General features: G+C 50.0%; 2 protein-coding genes across 3 annotated transcripts; one reads left to right on the top strand and one right to left on the bottom strand.

The window, feature by feature from the left end:
* The first annotated feature begins 164 nt into the window (after positions 1-164).
* On the top strand, positions 165-3,907 carry PARK7 (Parkinsonism associated deglycase). Its single transcript, XM_039367406.1, has 7 exons — positions 165-256; positions 565-675; positions 1,089-1,190; positions 2,128-2,187; positions 2,726-2,795; positions 3,230-3,316; positions 3,597-3,907. The coding sequence occupies exons 2-7, from the start codon at positions 586-588 to the stop codon at positions 3,755-3,757; spliced, it is 570 nt and encodes a 189-aa protein (XP_039223340.1). The 5' UTR covers positions 165-256; positions 565-585; the 3' UTR covers positions 3,758-3,907.
* Positions 3,908-5,498: 1,591 nt separating this feature from the next.
* Positions 5,499-16,315, bottom strand: ERRFI1 (ERBB receptor feedback inhibitor 1). Of its 2 annotated transcripts, XM_039367398.1 has the most exons (5): positions 16,246-16,315; positions 12,965-13,066; positions 8,821-9,007; positions 8,624-8,697; positions 5,499-8,402 (listed from the first exon to the last, which is right to left on the bottom strand). In XM_039367398.1, the coding sequence occupies exons 3-5, from the start codon at positions 8,931-8,933 to the stop codon at positions 7,273-7,275; spliced, it is 1,317 nt and encodes a 438-aa protein (XP_039223332.1). In that variant the 5' UTR covers positions 8,934-9,007; positions 12,965-13,066; positions 16,246-16,315; the 3' UTR covers positions 5,499-7,272. The 2 variants fall into 2 exon arrangements, with proteins under 2 accessions (XP_039223332.1, XP_039223333.1); XM_039367399.1 differs by lacking the exon at positions 12,965-13,066.
* Positions 16,316-23,250: the final 6,935 nt, after the last annotated feature.

The raw sequence follows: 23,250 nt of genomic DNA, 5'->3' as shown, positions 1-23,250 counted from the left end.
GCCTTTTGCAAGGGGTGCAATGCGCCCAGCTGAGACGCGCGAGCCCCTCTTTTGCGCACGGGAGAGACCCCGCGCGCCATGCCCTGCAGGCTCTGGGGAGGGGGGGTCGCGCGCCCCTTCCCTGCCCCCCCCAGGGAACCTCCTCCTCCTCCACCCTCCCAGCCCCGCCCACCCAAAGGCGCCGCCCCCCCCGTGTCGCAGCACCAGCCCGGCGGAGCGGAGCGCAAAGGGAGCGAAGCCGTAACCGAATCTGATCGTAAGAACCGCGTGGCTACCCTCCGTCCAGCCCCGGTCCGCAGCCCTTTCCCAAGCCGGGGTCTCCCCAACAAGTCCCTCCGTCCATCCCTCGCCCCTTTCCGTGCCGGGGTCTCCCCAACGGGTCGGTCCAACCCGCAGTCCCGCAACGAAGCCTGGCCAGCTTTGCGCGCGGACGCACGGCGGCTGGCCGGTTTCTTCTCCCGGGAGAGCGGCTTCTCCTCCCGGGCGGCGGGAGGGTCGTTGCCCAAAGCCCCCCGCCCGCCCGCCCGCCCGCTTCTCAAGGCGCTTTGCCCCCTCCCCTTGCAGAACCACCGCCGCTGCTTCCCCATGGGCTCCAAACGAGCGCTGGTGATCTTGGCCAAGGGGGCCGAAGAAATGGAAACGGTCATCCCGACGGATCTGATGCGGAGGGCAGGAGTAAGTCCCTGTGCGGGGCTGACCCCCACCCCACTCCACCCCCAAAAAAGGCCTTTGTCTGCCACCACCTCCCAAGGCAGCTAAAATACATAATTCTCCTTTCCTCCATTGTTGAAAACCCATCAATGTATAGGGAACAGAGTAGAGTCTCCATTCCAGAGGTCTTCAAGCGTGGCCCTTTTATGGCTGGTGGACTTCAACTCCCAGCGTGCACGCTGGCTGAAGAATTCTGGGAGTTGAAGTCCACAAGTCATAATAAAAGGGCCACGTTGGAAGACTCCCTGCTCTATTCTATTCTGATTGATTGGTCCGCCCGTCTTAAAGCGGGCAAGGCTAAGAAACTCTTTGCAGCTTAGATGCTGTCTTCATTCGGTGTATTTGTACTCACTGAAGCACTGCCGTTTTCTTAACAGATTTCTGTCACCATAGCGGGCCTGTCTGGAAAGGACCCGGTGCAGTGTAGCCGTGATGTGGTGATTTGTCCTGACGCGAGTTTGGAAGAGGCGCGGAAAAAGGTTTGTGTCCCCCCTTTTTTTAAGCGCAGTGTCAAGAATGAAACTTTGGCCTCTTCGTTTCAGCTTGCCATTAAGAGTTGAGGAGGTGTGGCTTTGAAAAGTGTACAGATGGAGAAATGAATTTTTTTGTTGATTCTGCTGAATACCCTTGAGACCCCGAGCTGCTTCCAAGGACACCGAAGCAGGTGACGGAGAAAAGCAGCCGGTTCCCATAACAAAGGGAAATGGTTTACAGTGACTATGTGAAAGGGCAGGGGGGGCTTGAGCAAAGAGACTATTGTTTAAATCTTTGATCTGATGTCTGGGAACCTCAGAGTGAATTTTACTTTGAGAGTACTACTGTATTTCCTCAAAAATAAGGTCTAACTGGAAAAATAAACTGTAGCTTGATTCTTCAGGATGTTTGTAATATAAGCCCTACTCAAAAAATAAACCCTGGTTAAGATTGTCGGCCAGACGGACACATTTAGTACCTCCGTTGCAACACACAACAGACATATTGAATTATAAAATATATAATTAAACAAATAAATAATATTATGGACATTATTTATTTGAATAAAGGTAGGTTTTGTTGTACGTGAAAAAAAAATAAGGCATCAGCTGAAAATAAGCCCTCATGCATCTTTTGGAGCAAAAACTAATATACATTATGTTACATAAATTAATATAAATATAATTAATATTAAAAAATAATATAAATTAAGAGCCGGTTTTAATTTCGGGGAAATATGATATGCCGTGTATTTAGTAGTTAAGATTTCTGGAAAGCGAATGAGCTTGGTGACTTATTTGGTTTCTTAGACTGGATGTTGACACATGGGGGTGGGGTCTTTGGGACAACCTCACTTTTCATTTTTTTAGAGGGGCGTTTCTCAGTTGTGGCCGTTAAGTTGAGGACTGTGTGTATTGAGTGACCTTTTTCTCTTTTGATAAGGGGCCCTACGATGTGGTGGTCCTGCCAGGAGGCAACCTGGGAGCTCAGAACTTATCAGAGGTAAAAAAAACACCATAGTTGATTTTCTGCGTTTCTGAAAGGGAACGCGATGGGGCTGCAATCTCCCAGTTTTTCAGGAGTTCTGCTAAAAGGACCACCGTTTATTTTATTTTTGAAAATGATTAATGAAGAGAAGGATGCGGGGGGACAAGATAGCAGTGTTCCAGTATCTCAGGGGCTGCCCCAAAGAAGAGGGAGTCAAGCTATTCTCCAAAGTCACCTGAAGGCAGGACAAGAAGCAACGGATGGAAACTAATCCAGGAGAGAAGCAACCGCAGTAAATGCTCCAACACTGGAAGTTTTTAAGAAGAGACTGGACAGCCATTTGTACGAAATGGTGTAGGGCAGTGTTTCTCATTGCTGGTTGTGGAATTCTGGGAATTGAAGTCCACATGCCTTAAAATGGTCAAGGTTGAGAAACACTGGTATAGGGTTTCCTGCCTGAGCAGGGGGTTGGACTCGATGATCTCCAAGGTCCCTTCCAACTTTTTTATTATTATTATTATTATTATCCCCTCTCTTTGATCTATTCTTGCAGTCTCCCCTCGTGAAAGACATCTTGAAGGATCAGGACAGCCGGAAAGGCCTCATTGCAGCCATCTGTGCAGGTACGTTTCTAACTCCACCTTTGAGGAATGGTGGGCTAGCCCACCCCCCCCCCCAGACCTGACAGCCCCCATTGGAATACTCGGATTTGGGGCCTTTACTGATTGGCTGCAATGACTGGGCCTGGCTCTGCAGGCTTGCAAGAAAATGGTAAGAATCCGGAAGCTACAAATAGCATTCTAAGCCTCCAGAAGCTGCAAATAAAATTCTAAGAATAAAGTCACACAGTTCTTAAATGATTCTAGCTTCCCCATTGACTTTGCTTGTCGGACGGTCGCAAAAAGGGTCACGTGACACCCCCCGGATACTGCGGCGGTCATAAGTATGGGTCAGTTCAATTGCCAAGCGTCTGAACGCATAACCCAGCTGGTGCTCCTTTTGTACTGGAGCTGGCGGTGACAGAATCACCGCTCTCTTCTCCTGCGTTGATCCACAGGTCCCACGGCGCTCCTTGCGCATGGAATTGGCTTTGGCAGCAAAGTGACCACCCACCCTTTGGCAAAAGAGAAGATGATGAACGGGGGTCAGTATCCACACCCTTTCTCGTGGGGAGGGACAGTGCAGCGTGGGTTGTGGGTCAGCAGCAGAGGTTTATTATTCTCCAGAACATAATCTAGGTCAGGGGTCCCCAGGCCACAGCCCATAACCTTGAATCCTTCAAAACCGGGCCACGGAAGTGGCAGGCAAGGGCGGGTGTCATTCTTGAATCCGGAGTGGATCCGGACTTTGCGTCATCTTGTTCTGCTTTTGAAGGGGTTGGGTGCCAATTTGTCAGTTGGGAGTAACTCTCCTCCTCCTTTAAGATCACTACAACTACTCGGAGAATCGGGTGGAGAAAGACGGGCACATCATGACCAGCCGGGGGCCTGGCACCAGTTTTGAATTTGGCCTTGCCATCGTGGAAACGCTGCTGGGCAAGGAAGTGGCTGCCCAGACGAAGGCGCCTCTCGTCCTGAAGGACTAGAACCCAGTCTAGAACCCCGTCACTCGCCTGCTTCGTCTTTACGACTGGATCCTTTTTCTTGAAGGCAGAGCGCCAAAGGAATCAAGCAGAGCTGCCAATGTTGCTTGGCAAACTTAATTCTTGCAATAAAGAGGATACGTGTTAAACTGAGTTGTCTCGTGGCTGGAAATCATTTAAAAAAAAAAAAAAAAACTCACCCCATCAAGGCAGAGGACCAGAATTGAAACCCCAGCAAGTAGACACAGTCCCTAAGGGAGCCCCCAGAATTGATAAATTTTGATAAAAGAGGATATTATTGGAAGAGGAGAAAATCAAGGAAAGCGACTAGGTGGAGTATGGAATTATAGAAATTAATTGTTATGGATTGTAAAGATAAAACCAGACGTGCTGTTTACCAAATATTGCTCATGCTAAAAAAAAATTAAATATATATATATATAAAAAACTTGGAGGGACGCTTTGCCCTGCCTCTGCAGTGGGGGGGGGGCATTGGACAGAATTTGGTCCTTCCCCCCCTCCTCACCTTAGCCAGTTGTAATGCCCAAAAGCAGCCACTGGGGGGCAGCATTTGCTGCCAACTTCACAACTTGCCAAAACATCTGAATTCTGATCATGTGACCTACAGGGATACTGCACTGCGACGGTCGTAAGGATGAGGACCATTTGTCGCTTTTTCTGTTGTCGCTTCAAATGGTCCCTAAATGGGACCGTGTTGTGTCCCAAACTGCCTGCGGCAGCGACGCACACAAAAGTGTGTAGACACACCAGTTGCAAACTTGTCTTAAAGATTGCTAGCCATGGTTATACAGGGAGTCCTTGACTTGGTACGATGGTTTAAGGTGTTAATTTTGAAAATTTAATTTTTAATTGTAATTAGTCCTAGGAAACCAGGTCTGTGTGTTTGATCCCAGCACTCGGGTATTTCGGTGCAGGGACACGTATACACCCTACCGTATAATCGGAATTAAATAGGCCCGTGTTGTAATTTATTAGCAAGCCATTTCATGATGCAGGTCTTGCAGGATGACTTGAAACAGGTTCTTTAAACATGCAAATTAGGAGGCATGGCAAAAGGTTTGCAAACCAAAATCTATTAGGATGGATTGGTCTAGGGTCCCCTGCTTAAGCAAGGGGCTGGACTAGGTGACCTCCAGGGTCCCAGCTCTATTCTGATTGATTGGTCTAGGGTCCCCTGCTTGAGCAGGGGGTTGGACTAGATGACCTCCAAGGTCCCTTCCAGCTCTATTCTGATTAATTGAACAGCACCCTGAGGTCCTATGATCATCAGATATCCTTCCCGAAAAGCAAAATCAAATAGGGGAAGGCGGATTTGGTTAACTGTGGGATTCTCTTAACTGGGCGATTCGCTTAAAGACCGTGGCATCAAAAGTCATAAAACTGTGCATGAATTGTGCCTCACTTAGCAACAAAAAAAACTGTCGTCGTACCTCAAGGACTACCGGCGTCATATCGTCCCGACCAGCAACTGCCTAGCTTCTAATCCTGCCTGCAACTTGTGTAGCCAGAAACTTCCAAGCGTGGCAGACTGCCCAATTTTGATAGGCACATCGTATGATGTGATTGACCAATGTGGAGTGAGCAGAAACACACACCCTACAACGAAGCCGGGTGACAAAATTCTATTTGGCAACTCAAATTGGCTTCCAGTCTGGTGAGCAGAGAGAGGACTGAAGTCAGAGCAGGGTGGGGACGCTGGCTAATCAATAAATGTGGGAGCTGCTCTGTTACCATAAATAAGTATGTCGTAACTTTATTAAATCCAAGACGTGACAATATATCCAAAACACAACTGGTACACAATTCCTCAATACTGTACATCCCCTACATAAGTTTTTCAGTGCATTGTTTCTGTTATTAAGGTTGCCTTCATTTCGTTTGTCCTAGAATGGTCAGCTTGCCTAAAATGTCAGGGAAAAAAAACAAAACATGTTCCCATTTTAGCGGTTGGGTAAGTGTAAACAATGGGGTTGTGTTAATACAAAGGCTACGGACAGTCCTTGGTCGGAGAGCACCTTCTCGCCTTCTGCTTATTTATAAAGTGTGCGTGTGAGTGTGTGAAAATGAACAACTCATCCACGGAATGAGACCCTCCGTGGATCAGAAATGAGATTCAAAGGCCCTGGGACCCAGCAGGCTTCGTTCCCAAGATTCGGGACCCACAATTGGGTCCCTTACACAATTGGTCCTCTTTTCAAGCAAACATAGTGTCTTAGTTGGAACGCAACTTTTTGCTGACGTGTGGGTCACACAATGCCCTCTCCGGCTGCAGAAACACAGAGCCGTGCATCTAGAGCAGGGGTGTCAAACTTGCAACATCACGTGACGTGTCGCGACATATCGCGACTTCTTTTTGCCATTGCCAGCAATGGGGTGGGCACGGTTTTGCTATGATGCACCCAGCCCGTGGGCCAGCAGTTGGACACCCAGATCCACAATCCCTGGCCTGTGGCCCGTTTAAAACCGGGCCGCATCAGTGGCGGGCGGGTGCCTGCACATGCGGGGCTTTAATTGCGTGGGTGACGGGCGCTCGCGCGCGCAGCTTCACTTGCACGAACAGCGAGCGCTTGGCTCAGGCGCAAAGGTCCATTTGCGCCAAGCCCAAATAAAGTTAGTGTGCACTCAAGGCAAAAAAAAAAAAAATCCCCTCTCCGGCCGGGCCACCAAACTAGGAAGGTTGGAGACTGCGGATGTAGAGAAATAAAATGAATTTTTCTCACAGCTCATGATGACGATGGCTGCCAAAGAAAGGACGGGCCGAGGGACAGGCAAGTGGGTGACTAACTCTGCCCATGGCCGTGTTTTTCCTCCCTGGAGAGAACATCAGCCTGGGAGAGCTCCATCACCCTTCCCAAGCAGAGAACAGAACATCCAGGGACAGAAATAATTTTAAAGGCTACCGACACCCCGAAGTGGAAAAAAAAACGTCTACTAACACCCACGAAAATACTGAATTTGCTTTCTTCTGGGCTTGCAGCCAAAGCCAGCGGTCTCCTTAGCAAGACTACCATTCCATCGCTCTTCGTAGGTGAGTTTCTACATATATGTATATATTACTCTAGAGCAGGGGTCACCAACCCCTGGGCCACAGCCCACTACGGGTTCAAAACCGAGCGGCAGGGCGAGCGTACGCACGCAGCTCCATCTGTGCAAGGGGCGGACACGACGTGCCCGCCGCTCGGACAAATGGAGCTGTGCTTCCTCACCACACTCCAGCCTGCAAAGCAGGAACACTTGGAGACCCCTGCTCTAGAATATTCAATAACTGGCCAACTTGAGTTGGGTAGGCTTGTTCTCCTCCACGTTTTGTCCTGCCCCGGGGAAATGGGTGTCGGCAAATTGAACCAGGATGTTGCTACCGTTGCCGTCTGTCCAGGAGGCTCCAGCTTCCTTTACGTCCAGGTTACGTCTTTGCACAAGTCCCTTGGAAAAGAGTTGGTCATTCTCGGATTCAAATATCTTTTCAACGCTTGCTGCGTTGCTCTAACCCTTGATCCCTACGGGGAAACCATGCAGGCCAAGTGTTTGCGTTTTACTAGTCCTCCCAAGTCAGACTTGACCAGCGTGGCGGGCCCGTGGGCTGCCCGTTGCCCTTCCTCCGGCCTCAAGCTGCCCTCTTCAGCTTCCCGGAAGAACATCTCGTATTTGTCCAAATAGGGGGGTCTCTCCGGTAAAAGATAGTAGTGAGTGGAGCTGACTTTCTTGCCATTTTCGATGATGGGCAGGATACAGGGCACCTTGTGGGCAGAGCCTTCACTGTTCTGCCTCTGGAGAGCTTTGCTGCTGACGTATTTCGGATCCGGGGCAAAACTCTGGGTCGGAGGCATGACCCCGTGGAGGTACGCCGGCAACGTTTTGGGACTCGGCGTTCGGGAATGGCTCCAGGGCAGAGGTTCTCGCGGAGGGATCTTGGGCGGTTTCTCCTCGTTGTTGTAAGCGCTGGTGGTCACTTCAGCTGACCACCTCCGATAATCGGGCTTGAGTGGCCGGGGTGGCAGAGGTGCCCTGGGAGGAACCTCGGGTTTATCGTCATCGGAGCTGGGAGAGGAGCGACAGACGTGGCTGGAGACCCTGACTGACGGCTTGTGGAAGGACCCAGCTGGGCCGGAATGAGAACGACGCAACCGCCGATGGGACTGTTGTGGAGGCGGCGGGGGAGGACAGGCGCTCTCTGGGCCGCTGCCCTGTTGAGGCTTCCCCTCTCCCGGACCGTCGAAGTAGGCATAGTTAATCTGGCCACAGCCCCTGAAGCTTCGCCTACCCTGGGCCGAAAGCTTAAAACCAGGGCTAGGGCAGTTTTCCAGCAAGAAATCGGTGTCCGAACAGGTCAGGAACTCAACTTCCCGGTCCACCTCGTCGTGCAGGAAGCCTTCGGCAGTGGGCAGAGGAGGCAGGGGTCGGGCGCTTCGCTCCACAGAAGACAGGGGAAGGGAGAGGAGTGGCCCACTCTTCCCCGGAATGTGAGAAGGCATCTCCTCAGGGTTGCAGTTCTTGGTCAGAGAAAGTCCACCGAAGCCAGAAGCGAGGCCATCTTCGGAGGTGGAAGGGACAGGGGGGCGAAGGAGAGAAGGGCTGGCTCTCCAGATGCAGCTTGGACCACAATCTGGATCGGGACCGGAGACCTGGCCTAGGAAGAAAGGAACTTTGGCATCAATACACGCATTTTGGAGCATTGGAAACACCAAGGACTCCACAAGAAACGCTTCCTTTTGTGTAGAGTGGAGTTCACCAATCTTTCTGGCTTTGTGGACCGGCCGGGGTGGGGGAGGAGGGTGGGGACGGTTCTGCATGAGTGCCGGACAAGCGTGTGCAGCTCCATTTGTGCGAGTGTAACCCGGGTGTACCTACCAACGGAGGACAAAGGAGGCTGTCCTGGGTTCAAGTTGCAGGCCGCTGCGACAGAGTCCACGCTGAAGAACGGACTGAAAGAGAAGGGAGGAAGAACATCCGTGCATGAGATGGCAAACACGGACGGTCTGACCCCACGTATTCTAAGACCCCCCCGGATGGGTGCCGCCTCCCTGCCCCGCTGTCCTGCAACTCACTTTGCAAGCTGATGGTTGTGGCGACGGCAACAGGCCTCCAGGCTTCCATTACGGAGAAAGCCCGGGTTCAAAGAGAGGTTGACCTCCTGGGCCGCGATGCCTGTAGTGGACATGGCCTGTGTGGACAATGCTCGGCCTTGTCAGGTTTTCAAAAGGAATCCATGGTTTTCAGCGACCACCTTGACTCCTTGGAGAGAGGAGAAAGAGGGAAGCGTCAGAATTGCCCCAGGGTCAGAGGGCAATCAATCAATCAAACAATCAATCAAGAACAGAGCTGGCTTCCCCGTTGACTTTGCTTGTCAGATTGCAAAAGGAGATCACGTGATCCCGGGGCACTGCAACTGTCATAAATACGAATCAATTGCCCAGCGTCTGAATGTTGATCACGTGACCACAATGGATGCTGCAACGGTCGTAAGTGTGAAAAACGGTCCTAAGTCCCTTCTTTCAGTGCCCTTAATTTCAAACGGTCACTAAACAAACCACTGTTAAGTCGAGGACTACCTGTATAATGACCGCAATTCTCTCCAAGTTTCAGGCTTTTTTTCCCCCTTTCCCTAAAAAAATAAAATAAAATAATCTCCACGCTATCTACTCCCTCCTGGCCTCAGTTTCCCAAAGGGGAACCTCCATTTAATAATAATAATAATAATAATAATAATAAAAAGAAGAAGAAGAAGAAGAAGAAGAAGATAATAATTTGAATGTTCAGTTGACTGAGGTTCATGTCTAATGAATAAAAGATAATAAAAAGTGGGAAGGGACCTTGGAGGTCATCTAGTCCAACCCCCGTGCTCAGGCAGGGAACCCGACACCATTTTCTCTCCTGGCGTGTGGGAGAAAGCCGGGCTAGGGAAGGAAATTGGTCGTAGCGCCCTTCCTGTCGAGAGAAACACCCCTTGCGCCTAATGACAACCTGAAAGGTGTGTTATTAATGAAAGGAAGTCAAGCCCCAACCGAGGGATGGAAGAGATTCTCCTGCCCAGGGAAGGGAGGGTGATGCCCAAGAGGAAACTGAGTCACACACCCCGGGGGAAAAGACGGATGGGGCACCTGAGCAAGGCCACTTCTGCCTTGACCGGTCCACTGGGGAGCCGGGAGGGAACAGCACCCCAAGGCAGGACAAGGGGCGACGGAGGGAGGCTAACCAAGGAGCGAAGCAGCTTGGAATTAAGGAGAGATTTCCTGGCTGTCAGGACGATTAACCAGTGGGACGGCTTGCCACCAGAAGTTGTGGGTGCTCCATCACTGGAGGTTTTTGAGAAGATATTGGACAGCCCTTTGTCTGAGGTGGTCTCGGGTCATCTGCTTGAACAGGGGGGGGGTGGACTAGAAGACCTCCAAGGTCCCTTCCAACTCTGGTCTCATTGATTGATTGAAATGGTACAAGGTGTCCTGCTTGAGCAGGGAGTTGGACTAGAAGACCTCCGAAGTCCCTTCCAGCTATATTCTGATTAAAATAGTATAGGGTCTCCTGCTTGAGCAGGGGGTTGGACTAGAAGACCTCCAAGGTCCCTTCCAGCTATATTCTGATTGAAATAGTATAGGGTTTCCTGCTTGAGCAGGGGGTTGGACTAGAAGACCTCCGAGGTCCCTTCCAGCTCTTATTCTGCCTGTCTCTTGCTAGGCCTTCTTACTAAGCCCACTTAAGACCTCTGAACCCCGAAAGAGACACACCAAAACTGCTTTCACTGCCACTGTGGCAAGCACACAATCCAAAGCGAAAGGCCCTAATTTGCAAACCCCATCCTCTCCCCACTGGGCCTGCCCTGACAGAATCAATCTGGGGCAGGGGGAGGCAATGATGGTGACCCCTCCCAGCCCTGGGCTCTCCATCAAGCCCACCTCCCCGGGGTTGTCCGGGGAGGGGAGGGGTCTGCAGAGAGAGAGAGAGAGAGAGGGAGGCGCAGCGTTCGAGGCAGAAGCCCCGCCCCCTTGCTCTCCTTCAGTAACCTAGTTTTGCCTACTCAGCCACCAACTATCGGGAGTAAATCTCCAGAGGTGGGTGGGGTACATGGCTGCCAACCGAGTCACCCGCCCGGCTGGCTGCTCTTCCCAGTTTAACCACTGCCTGACATCACTTCCTCCGCCTTTACACGCCTGCGAGAGGAGGAGCAGGAGGAGGAGGAGGAGAAGGGCTCCCGGCTTGCCCAGCGCCCATCGGAAGCCACTCCCAGGTTACTACAGGTCTCCACCAGAGCCTGGAGGGGGGGAAACTCGACACACTGAGGGCAGGTGGGCAAGCCTCTTAAGCCAGCTTCCTTCCTTCCTTCCTTCCTGGGCAACTGGCTGGATTCACCAGGATGCGGTCATTATTTTTCCCTTTTGGGGATGCCAGGAAATCGGAGTCCGTGCCAAGCGGGCATTCCGATTCCTTGACCAAGCTGCCAATTTGCAGCAGGGTTTTTTCTTTTTTTAACGAGGGCTCCTGCCCACTTTGTTTACGGAGGGTTCCCCCCCCTCCTGATCTCCTCTGTCAATCAAGCTGGCTCTTTGCCTTTGGAAAGGGGAAGGAGACACGGTGGGCGCCTTGAACCCCACTCCCTTCTAGCACTGATGATGTTCCCTAGTTGGGTCACGAAACGTCTGCAAGGAAATAACCCAGCTCAGAGAGCACCAAGGACCCCATAGACTCTCCTCCTCCTGTTCATCCTTCTCTCCTCCTCCTCCTCCTCTTTGCAAACCCCTCTCCTTTCTAGCACTGATGATGTTCCCTAGTTGGGTTATGAAACGTCTGCAAGGAAACCACCCCGCTCAGAGTGCGCCAAGGGCCTCTCAAAATTAGACTGCTGGTAAAAACCAAACATTTACCAGTTGAAGGCAGGGTGCCTCGTGTTCTCCCTCCATCTATTAGTCCACTTAACAACCCTCTGAGGTAGGCTGGACCGAAAGAACCATTAGCTCAAAGTCCTCTGGCTTTTCCCAACTTTAGTCTGATTCAAGGGCTGCAAAAGACTTTAGACCTCTTTAAAAATCTGCTCCGTTTTCATTTCTGAGTTAAAATGATTCACCAATATACACAGCTAGCCTTTTGCCACTGCACTGAACTGTAAAATATATTAAAAATATTTTTTTTGCAGCTGTCAATAAGATAGAGAGCTGGGGGGTGACTCAGAGATGACTCTTCCTCAGTGCCCCCCCCAATGTCCCTCCCAATGTAAAAATACTGGAATTTCATAGCAAGATGACTAGACTATACAATCACAGGATGTTATGGTTATGGTCATCAGCACTTCTACGTGCTCAGCCAGAGGAAGATTTGGTGAAGGGTCAGGAACTAATCAGAATCAAAACAGAGCTGGAAGGGACCTTGGAGGTCTTCTAGTCCAACCCCCTGCTCAAGCAGGAGACCCTATGCCATTTCAATCAATCAGTCAATCAATCAATCAATCAGAATAAAGCTGGAAAGGACCTCAGAGGTCTTCTAGTCCACCCTCTGCTCAAGCAGAGATACTAGACCGTTTCAGACAAATGGCTGTCCAGTCTCTTCTTATAACCCTCCGGTAATGAAGCACCCACAACTTCTGGTGGCAAGCTGTTCCACTGGTTAATTTTTCAAGAAATTCCTACTCCCTTCTTTGCCATCAAAGCAGATTATGGGGAGCTAAGATTGGCTCTGCCAGCCCCCCCCCCCAGCTGCAAACTCCCAGGCCAGAAGTAATAGGCTTTTTTCAAGAAATAAGCTAAATAATCTACCAGCATTAAGCCCCTTTCTTAGTGAGTAATGAAGTTATTTTTCCTGTTTTTTTTTCCTCTTCCCAGACACTCTTCTGTTCCCTCACAGTTATCCAGTGGGCACAGCCGTCACTCTGCCTAGCAAGGCATCACGGAAGCCCAAGGGTGGAGGGGGAAAGTGGATCACAATTGTCTGGCGTGAACCAACTCAAGCCCATCTCAACATCCACACCAACGTCAACAAAGAGGTTGTGGCTGCTCCATCCCTGGAGGCTTTTAAGAAGAGACCGGACAGCCACTTGTCTGCAAGGGACTAAGGTCTCCTGCTTGAGCAGGGGGTTGGGCTAGATGACCTCCGAGGTCCCTTCCCACTCTGTTATTCTGTACTTCTATCTATCTATGTACTGTATATAACTAGATCAGCAAAGGAGATCCATTGCCCCAAATTCTCAAGGCACTCGCTGCTCACCCTTCCAGCCAAACCTTCGCGGTGCAAATGTTAGCGTTGCCTCGGAAGCCCAAAATTTGGGAAGGATCCCCAAATCTCTCCCATTGGCTTGTTGGCTTCAGCCTACAGCAAAAAAAAAAAAAAAAAATCAAATCAAGCTTGCACATTCACTGGCCCCCTGGTTCTTGCCCGACACGGGAAAAGCTGCCCCCATGCATCCTATTAAGGGTCCCTAGAAAACCTTTCCTCGCTTTTCTGCACAAAGTTGGATAATTCAATGGCTCAAAACGGCAGAAAGCCACTGATGGATGTCACAAAATTCTGGGCCGTTTTTTGAGCTGTTTGGTCCTCTACATTTGAAGCATTCAAGGAAAACCAGGCCTGTTGCCGAACCTGGTTTTGGAGGAAGCCAAAGAACAGCAGAGAGCTTTTGAGTCGGGAACTGATCAGGTTCAGAATAGAGCTGGAAGGGACACCTTGGAGGTCATCCAGTCCAACCCACTGCTCAAGCAGTAGACCCTAGACCATTTCAATCAATCAAGCAAGCAAGCAGAATAAGAGCTGGAAGGGACCTTGGAGGTCTTCTAGTCCAACCCCCTGCTCAAGCAGGAGACCCAATCTAGACCATTTCAATCAATCCATCAGAATAGAGCTGGAAGGGACCTTGGAGGTCTTCTAGTCCAACCCCCTGCTGAAGGTAGGAGACTCTATACCATTCTAGACCAATAGCTGTCCAGTCTCTTCTTTAAAATCTCCAGTGATGGAGCATACACAAATTCTGTCTAGAGGCCAGTTGTTCCACTGGTTAATTTTTCTGTTAGGAAGTTTCTCCTTAATTCCAGGTTGCTTCTCTCCTTGATTAGTTTCCATCCGTTGTTTCTTGTCCTGCCTTAGTTGGTTTGAAAAATAGTCTCATGTTTGGGGCAGCCCCCCCAATACTGGAAGACTGCTATCATGTCCCCCCCCCCAGTCCTTCTTTTCTCTAGACTGGACATACCCAGTTCCCGCAACCGTTCTTCCTATGTTTTAGTCTCCAGGCCTTTAACCATCTTAGTTACTCTTCTCTGCACTTATTTTTGGTAATGGGGTGACCCAAAACCGGATGCAGGATTCCAGTTGTGGCCTCACTAAGGTTTTACAAAGAGACTAAGAATTAGGGTTTATTGCTAGCAGCCCAATTTCTCCAGAGGAGCTGGCTGTGGCCTACTCCATCCGGCTCCCCTTTATTTGCAGGTCTTTATCTACCTTCCTGAAAGGATTTTGCAGGGAGAAACCAGGTAATTAACATATATGAATATCAACAAACCACAGCCACCAGCAAGCTAAGATTAAGCACTTCCGGAACATCCTTTCCAAGGTCCACGGAAGAGCCTGGAGGAGCGAACACCACCACCCAATCCTAATTCGGGAGGAAGGGACAGCCCTACCTCACCTAACCACCAAATCCAGTTTGAAGACACCGGTGTGTGTTGCTGGCCTGCACACAACCGCAACTCTAGGATGGGATTTCGTTGCACAAGTCGTCCTCGCCTTACGACGGCAGGGATCTGCTTAATAACTCTAGCCCCCCCCAAAAAAAGGTTTTGAAATCCATCGATCAAAGTAGAGCTGGAAGGGACCTTGGAGGTCTTCTAGTCCAGCCCCCTGCTCAAGCTGGAGACCCTACACCATTTCAGACAAATGACTGTCCAGTCTCTTCTTCAACACCTCCACGGATGGAGGACCCACAATCTCCAGAAGCAATCAGGCAAACCCCTTAAAAAAAAAAAATCTCCCTGCGTAACCCCATAAATTCAGTTGGCAATTGTGGTGGCAATTCGGGGACCCCCCTAAATATTGCAAGTCGCAGACCATCCTTGGCAACCGATCCCATCCAGGGGTGCCTTCTGCGCCCGCCGTCTCCCCCCACTGCCGTTCCGAAGACCTCCCTCCTGCCATCATTACTGACGGGCACTAACCCGAAGAACAAACGGCCTCCTTGGCGACCCCTTTTTGTAGACAACAGCACAATCGGTTGTGCTCCCTTGCAGCACGACAAATGCACAAATGCCATCCTTGGGCAAGGGAGGTGGGCCAATGCCTCAAAGCAAGGCCCAGGTACCAGATGCAAACATCTGCATCCCCAGCGGGCTGAACGATCCTGGCCCAGCGGCTGGCACCAGCGTTTCTAACACAGCAAGTCACACAAATGGCCCAATCATTGTTTGCTCGGAGGGGGTGGGGGTGGGGGCTGTAACAGCTGCTCCTTCAGGCTTGCAAGCCATCTCCTGAAAGGATAACAGGAGCACAGGGCTGGAAGGGACCTTGGAGGTCATCCAGTCCAACCCCCTGCTCAGGCAAGAGACCCCACACCATTCTGGACAAATGGCTGTCCAGCCTCTTCTTAAAAACCTGATGGAGCTTCTTGTCCCCCTTTCAGGTGCTTTGCATGATAGATGGGACCCCTCCTCATTGGGGCAGCCCCTCAAATATAGGAAGACTGCTATCCTGTCCCCCCCCCCAGTCCTTCTTTTCTCTAGACCGGCCATACCCCAATCCCTGCACCCAAAATGACCTTCAGGTCATTGAACCAAGAGGCTTTCGACCTGATCAACTGTTCTAATGGCAGGTAACTTCTCCAGGTTGCTTCCCCCCCCCCGCTGAGTTTCCACCTCCTGCTGCTGCTGCTTCTTCTCCAGGTGCTTTGGAGAAGAGCTGGACCCCCCTTCTTCTTTGGGGCACCCCCTTAGATCTGCAAGCCGGGCTGCCTTTAGAAGCCGGGAGCTGGAAGCAAGGAGGGGGGGGGGCTAGGAAGAGGGTCACCTCCTTAGCACAGCCCATCCAGGTAGAGGCTTCCTGGCAGCCCCCCCCCGGAGGGGTGGGGGGGGAGGGCAGCACAGCCTGGCCAGACCGCCCTGTCGGGAGCGGGGGGGGGGGAGGCGGCTCAAGCGCTGCCGAGCTATGAGCTCACCTTCCTGCCCCCGGGCGGTCTCCTAGCAACCGGGCTCGCCCTACCTGTGCTGCAGGTGCACGGCCGTCGCCTCCCCGCCGCGCTTGCAAGGACGATGACTAAGCCTTGATTCACCAGCCCGATTCGGAGCAGGGAGGTGCAGGGAGCCCGGGATCCTGCAAGCGGGGCCGGAAGAGACCCGGCAGCCGGGTCCCCACCCGCCCCGGTCGAGCGGAGGGGGCCCTCCGGAGCCCCCAGACCCAATTCCCACGCGCAGGGAGCCCCGCAGACGAGCAGCAGCAGCGGCGCCCGCCCTCCCTCCCTCCCTGCCCGCAGCGCGCTCCCCTCCGCCCGCCCTTTCCCCGCGACTCACCTAGAGGGCGCCCGCGAGCCCCGCTTTGCACGACCCCCGGCTCTCTCCGCGGCAGCGCCGGCGTCGCTCTGAGCCTCAGCCCGGGCGAGCGCGCTTTTAAAGCGGAGGGCGGGGCTGGCGGGGGGCGGGGCGCCCTTGGCCGTTCCGCCCTCTTAAAGCGGCCACGGCTCTCGGAGGGGCCAACGGCTTCTTCTCGCCGTCGTAAAGCGGCCTCGCTCCTTCCCGTTGCTAAACGGGACCTTTCTCAAGAGGGTTGGGTCCCGCTCGACGTCCTGCCCGAAAATTGCCCGTCGGGAAGCGGGACGAAACCAGTCGAGGGGCCGTCGACCCGTTTTGCGATCTGCCTGGCCACCGTTGTTGAGCGAATCACTGCCGTCCTTAAATGAATACATTTCAATTACTTGATGCATTCATTAATGACGTGTTGTTCTCAGCCACTAAGACTGGGCTGGACACAAAACAGCCAGGAATACGCCATAAAATGAGGACCACGAATGCTCTGGGTGGGGGTGGGGGGCAGTTCGACTTTCCAGAAAAGTTGCTTAGAAACGTGGCCTAAAAGAGACGAACCTTTCTTGATTTCTGAACAGGGTCTCTGAAAAGGCTTGGTTCTGACCCCCTTCCCCGTTTAGCAGGCAGGCAGAAACCAAAATTGAGAGAATCGATTATTTTCCCATCATTTGCGACTGAATTCCCAACGGTTCCCATTTGGACAAACGTGGAAAGAATGGATAGAAAAAGACGTTTCCAGGTTCTTCGATGTCACATCATCGATCTTTCTTTCACATGCCTAATCAGTGGAAATATGCAGACCCTCTCTCTTAATTTGATTTGACACGGAAACACACAGACAATTGCGGAATAGCCGAAGAAATAACCTATCAATTTTCATGCCAGGCACATTTTTTCCAACTGTTACCCATTTCGGCTGCTTAATTCAGAACAAAAGCGGAGCCTCAACAGATACCGTAAATCAGAGACTCTGAATCAAAGGCAGACAAATGGCACATAACTGACAGACCAGCATGTCTCATTCCAGTATCCCAACATTAACTGTGGGAGCTGTCCCACCCTGAGGAAGGCATGAGTTTTGTGATGGGTTTTTCAAACGTCAATTAAAAACTCGCCACAGCTGATTTGCCACGGCCGGACTCGCCGTGGGACGATGACAATTGTTCAATTTAATTCTTGTAAGATCGTTAAGACATTATTCTGATTTTTGTCCTTCACGTTTCGTTTGGTCTTTCCTGGGGCATCGTTGCTTTGCTGATTCTTTCTTCGAAACGAGTGGGACCCGTGTCCCGCGGTGAGGTTTCCCCTGGTGATTTGGCCGTGGTGAATTGTCCCGTGGCGAGATGGTGAGGTGGCTGCAGGGAGGTGGCCATGTCAAGTTGGTTACGGTGAGTTGTCGTGGCTGCGGAAAGTTGGCTGCGGTGAACTGCTGTCACGAGTGGGTTATGGTGAGTTGTCGTGGCGGTGATGAGTTGCTGTGGCTGTGGCAAATTGTCCGTGGCAAGTTGTGGTAGACAGAATGCATCTCTCCCTGTCCAGATCAGCAGACCACAGTCGGATTCCCACCCCCCACCCCCCGTTGCTGGCAACTTTGCTCAACTGAGAAAGATTTGGAAACTAAGAAACCGAGAAAGACTCAGGACCTTCCATGGCTCTTCCTCTCTTTGGTTGCCCAGAAAACAATCAGATTGCCTGCCAGATTCTTTGCTCTTTTGGCTGCCACACAGTGGGCCTCCCCCCCCCCCAGTCCCTTGCTTGAATTCACCGTCAGCCTTTAACAATATCTCCACTGGGCGCTTTTAATGGGTCCAAACAGCTCTTTGAAAGCTTCCTTGGTGCATACTGATGGGGAGAGAAGCCAGCTTTAAACCCAGGACAATGGTTCTTTGGCTCGATCTAGTCACAGCAAGCCCTGGGCCTCCCTCAGCCTGGCATGATTTGCTCCTGGTTCAAAAACCTCCACTAGGGGCTTGTAGGATTGACATCGAGGCAGGCGCTCCTCTCTCCAGAGGTGGGATTCAGATAGGTGAACAACCGGTTCTCTGTGTGGATGCCGCTTCCGGAAGTCCGTTCTGGGCCTGGGCCCGAAAAAAATTAGCGACCGGTTCTGCCAAAGTGGTGCAAACTGAATTGGCCGTGGTGTTGCGTTGAAATAGAGCAGGGGTCTTCCAACTTGGCCCTTTGATGACTGGTGGACTTCAACTCCCAGAATTCCTCAGCCAGGCACGTGTGGTATATAAGCGGTATATAAGTCTCATAAATAAATAAATAAATAGAGCATTCATGTATTTTGTGCAACGATTTCGGTAGAGATAGATAGATAGATAGATAGATAGATAGATAGATAGATAGATAGATAGATAGATAGATTCTTCTGCCAGTAGATGGCAGCGTTTATAAGCCTGTAGTTGCATCGACGGTATAGCCGTAGTCCTCGACTTATTGGCTTTACTTAACAACTGGGTGGCTGATTTGACAGCTGCCGTGATTCCCTTAACCACAGTGGCAAGAAAAGTCGTAAATGAGGGGCCAAACTATCTCGCTTAACAACAGAAAAATTGGGTCATAAGTTGAGAATAGGATATTCAAGCTCCTTCCCACCCAGAGGATCATGTCTGGTTTAATGAAAAAAAAAGGACTTGGGGTGATATGGTAGCACTGTCCTATTTTTGAGGGGCTGCCCCAAAGAAAATGGGGTCCCAATAAGAAGCAACGGATGGGAACTAATCAAGGAGCGAAGCAGCCTAAAACAAAGGAGAAACTTCCTGACAGTGAGGACAATTAACCAGTGGAACAGCTGGCCACCAGAAATTGTGAATGCTCCAACCCTGGAGGTTTTCAAGAAGAGACTGGGCAGCACAGTATAGTGTTTCTTGCCTGAGCAGGGGGTTGGACTAGATGACCTCCAAGGTCCCTTCCAACTCTGTTATTCTGCTCTATTGTCCTGTGGCTTTCTCTACAACTTTGCAAGGAAGGTTGGGGCTACGGGAAAGGAACCCCCTCTACTTTAGTGGAGGTGCCTTATGGGTTACTTTTTCCCCCAGGTCACTAACTGCAGGACGTTTTCCATCTGTTTTCAGACCCTGAACAGCTTGTTCTACACAGGTCCTGTGCCAGGGGGCTGAATGTGGACTTAAGCAAAGAAAAAAAAAATCCAGATATTTGTCATAGCTTAATTGCAAATACAACCTATGACCCATTGACACACACCCCGCCCCCCCGCCCCCAAAATTGCACTGCTGATGACAGATATCAGGAAATTGACTCGATTCAAAGATACACGGAAAAACAAAAACAAAAAAAAATTAACCGGAATGTTCTTTGCTTGTTTCCAAGAATATTGTTTCTTTGGAATATTATCTGGTTTGGCCCGATGGCTGGATCGGAATGTGCAATGGGGCAAAGTTGTTTTTTGGGTAGATAGATAAACTGATGCTATTGGCAACATCTGGGATGGGTTTAAAGCAGTGTTTTCTTTCCTTATCCCAAATCAATTATCAGGAAGTCTTGTTGAACTTCAAGGACTGCTCAAAACTCTCTTCCTCCAATCACCAGTGTAACTTTGAACGGTCAATGAATAAATAGTTATAACTCTCTATTTCTCTCTCTCTCTCTCTCACCTATTTATCTATCTACCCATCCATCCATCTATCAATCATCTGTTGTCTGTCTATCTATCTATCTATCTATCTCCCTACCTACCTACTTACCTACCTACCTATGAATTTATCAATGAATCTATTTATCATCTATCAATCACCTATCTATGAATCTATTTATCTATGAATCTATCTATCTATCTATCTATCTATCTATCTATCTATCTATCTATCTATCTCATTATCTATCAATTATCTATTGATAAGATTGGATGACCATTTGTCTGAAGTGGTATAGGCCAGGGTTTCCTGCCTGAGCAGGGGGTTGGACTAGAAGACCTCCAAGATCCCTTCCAACTCTGTCCTTCTATTCTACGCATTCTGTACACGGCTTGCTAAGTTGCTCCCTTTCAGACCGATGGGAGGGAACAGGCTGTTAGCATTTGGCACTCATTGCCTGTTTTGTGTCAGCGTGCCGTCGTTTCCGAAGCCATCAAAACCCAGAATATAGAAAATTGACTCTCAGCCTGGAACTACGTGAAGCAACTGACTCATTGAGCGCAGAGCAGCTTTCAGCAGAGAGAGAGAGAGAGAGAGAGAGAGAGAGAGAGAGAGAGAGAGAGAGGTGGGGAGGAACTTGAATTACTCAAATGCAATACTAGGAAAGCCAAATGAATCACTTCCTATCCCGCAGTAGATTTAGTCATGCGTGGGAGCACATGGCTGCAATTTTCTAGCCAGCAAATTCTTTGCAAAACAGCCAAGAACATTTGTTACATAAGCCTGCCCAGACCAGCACCCAGTGTTCGTTTGACATGAGTATTTTCTTGGCAGCCTCTCGGTCTTCTGTTTACAGATTCGTTCCTCGTTCACACAACCTCTCTTTGGGAAGTCGCTGGTCTGTGGCACACAGGAAGTCTTCAGCATCAGGGAAATGCTCCTGCTGGAAAGGGGTCTAGGACAATTCGTCACGGACAACTTAATAATAATAATAATAATAAAGTTGGAAGGGACCTTGGAGGTCATCTAGTCCAACCCCCTGCTCAGGCAGGAGACCCCTATCCCATTTCAGACAAATGGCTTGTCCAGTCTGTTCTTTAAAACTTCCAGGCTTGGAGCACCCACAACTTCTGGTGGCAAGTTGTTCCACTGGCTAATTGTCCTCACTGTCAGGAAATTCCTCCTTCGTTCCAGTTTGCTTCTCTCCTTGATGAGTTTCCATCCGTTGCTTCTTGTCCTTCTTTTCTGGTGCTTTGGAGAATAGCTTGACTCCCTCTTCTTTGGGGCAGCCCCTGTGTGTGCTGCGGGAGAACTCGCAGCAGCACAAAAGGTCACCCCAATTTCAGAGAAAGGGTGGCATAGAATCATTAAAGGAAGGATGTAATTAATGTTTTATTTATTTCAAATAATGAAACTGAACGGTTAAATTGTCCCACGGCCGCCGGGAATCGGATGTCACTTGCCACAGCCAAGTTACAGCCGACCAGTTGGTCGTGGAAAAATTGGCCACGGGAAAATTTGACAATTTCATTTCATTATTTCAAATAATTGAAAGCACTCTTTCCATTTTTGGCTGTTCACATGTCGTTTTCTCCTTCCTTCTGCATCCTTCCTTTAAGGATTCTATTTCACCAATAGATTTTTTTCACACTGTTGCACCCCCCCCCCATGGTCACATGATCAAAATTCAGACCCTTGGCCACTGACTCGGATTTCTGACCCGGATTTCTGACGGTTGCAGTGTCCCCGGGTCATGCGATTCCCCCGTTTTGCGACTGTCTGACAGTGAGGAAGTCAGCTCCACTTAGCAATTGTGCTGCTAACTTCAGAACTTCCGTGCGTCGCCTACGAACAGGGGCAAGCGAGGTCGTAAAATGGAGCGAAACTCACAGAAATTATGAACGCGTGGTTAGGCTCATCATTCTCCAATATCAGCGTCAAAATTCGCAGAAATAGGAAAATAAGAAGAACCGGTATTTTTAAGCAGAGGAAAAACAATAAAAGTTTGGGCTGATATTTATTTCTTGCTGCAGGTTTTAAGGAAGGGATCAAATGCTTTGATTCCTTGGTTAAAACATCTGCTCAAATTTGCAGTAAGAAATAAACGTCAGCCAAAATTTACTGTTTTGCAAGGAGACCCTTCCTTCTATAAAACTTTCCATTTTTGCACCCCAACGTGCAAGGAGACCCCCCCCCCAGTTCAGCTACTGTTGCTCAAAGACGGCAGTAGCCTCTCCAGGAATGTCATTGTTATTATCCAGAGACGTGCCAAACAAACAAACTGCACAAAGGATTTGCCTGCAGAATAAAATTAATATTTTGATGATTATTTTTTTTAATCATCTTATTGGGCCAGTGCCAAGTTGTGGGTGGCTTGAAAGCGAGTGGAGACTTGAATCCTGCTGCCTGCTTCTTTTCCCTTCATTAAACTGGAATCCCAGTTTTTTTTCTCTCTCTCTCTCTCCCCCCACCTGTCCTAGAAATTATACAGGAAGTCCTTGATTTACAACCTTTTCGTTTAGTGACCGTTCAAAGTTATGATGGCACTAAAAAAAAAGGGGACCCTTTTTCACACTTAACACCCATTGCAGCATCCCAGTGGTCACGGGATCAAAATTCAGACGCTCGGCCACGGACTCATATTTACGGCGGTTGCAGTGTCCTGGGGTCACATGATCCTCTTTTGCAACCTTCTGACCAGCAAATGCCAGTCAGGTTTTAAAGAAGAGACTGGACAGCCATTTGTCTGAAATGGTATAGAGCAGCGGTTCTCAACCTTTTTAATGCCGCGACCCCCAACTGGTCGTAAGTCGAGGACTACTCAACTGGTGCAGCACCGTTTGCAGACTGGGACTTTTGGCAGGCTCAGCAGGGCAGAGACAGCCTGGATAATTCCTACTGGCTTTTGAAAGCCAATAGAATTAGACTCTATTCAAGAGAGTCTATTCTATTGGCTTTCAAAAGCCAATAGAATAAAAGGGAGTAGCACAGCTAAGGAAAAGGGGGGAAAAATGGCAGACTGCGCTGTTTGGCAACCCCCATGAAATGGTCGTTCCACCCCAAATAGGGTTCCGACCCACAGGTTGAGAACCACTGGTATAGAGTTTCCTGCCTGAGCAGGGGGCTGGACTAAATGACCTCCAAGGTCCCTTCCAGCTCTATTCTATTCTATTCTATTCTATTCTATTCTATTCTATTCTATTCTATTCTATTCTATGGTTGGTCGGTCAAAATGGTCTAGGGTCTCCTGTTTGAGCAGGGGGCTGGACTAGAAGACCTCCAAGGTCCCTCCCAGCTGTATTCTGATTGATTGGTTGAAGCTCCAAGCCTTTCTGCTGAGGGTTGAGGACGGATCCTTCCTCCTTCTCCATATAAGGGACTGCCTGCTGCTTAG

Source organism: Crotalus tigris, unplaced genomic scaffold, assembly GCF_016545835.1.
Source record: "Crotalus tigris isolate CLP2741 ecotype Arizona unplaced genomic scaffold, ASM1654583v1 scf7180000020588.15403103151:6194809, whole genome shotgun sequence".
Taxonomy (NCBI): Eukaryota; Metazoa; Chordata; class Lepidosauria; order Squamata; family Viperidae; genus Crotalus; species Crotalus tigris.
Note: the sequence above shows the minus strand (reverse complement) of the source record. Positions and strands in the feature narration are given on the sequence as shown.

What these genes read in the sequence shown, in the direction of transcription:
- PARK7 (XM_039367406.1), top strand. Translation starts at nt 586, where the DNA reads ATGGGCTCCAAACGAGCGCTGGTGATCTTGGCCAAGGGGGCCGAAGAA. An exon ending in ATCTGATGCGGAGGGCAGGA is followed by an intron (nt 676 to 1,088) that starts GTAAGTCCCTGT and finishes TTTTCTTAACAG; the next exon opens with ATTTCTGTCACCATAGCGGG. An exon ending in TGGAAGAGGCGCGGAAAAAG is followed by an intron (nt 1,191 to 2,127) that starts GTTTGTGTCCCC and finishes TCTTTTGATAAG; the next exon opens with GGGCCCTACGATGTGGTGGT.
- ERRFI1 (XM_039367398.1), bottom strand. Translation starts at nt 8,933, where the DNA reads ATGTCCACTACAGGCATCGCGGCCCAGGAGGTCAACCTCTCTTTGAAC. An exon ending in CACAACCATCAGCTTGCAAA is followed by an intron (nt 8,698 to 8,820) that starts GTGAGTTGCAGG and finishes CTTCTCTTTCAG; the next exon opens with TCCGTTCTTCAGCGTGGACT. An exon ending in GCCTCCTTTGTCCTCCGTTG is followed by an intron (nt 8,403 to 8,623) that starts GTAGGTACACCC and finishes CTTTCTTCCTAG; the next exon opens with GCCAGGTCTCCGGTCCCGAT.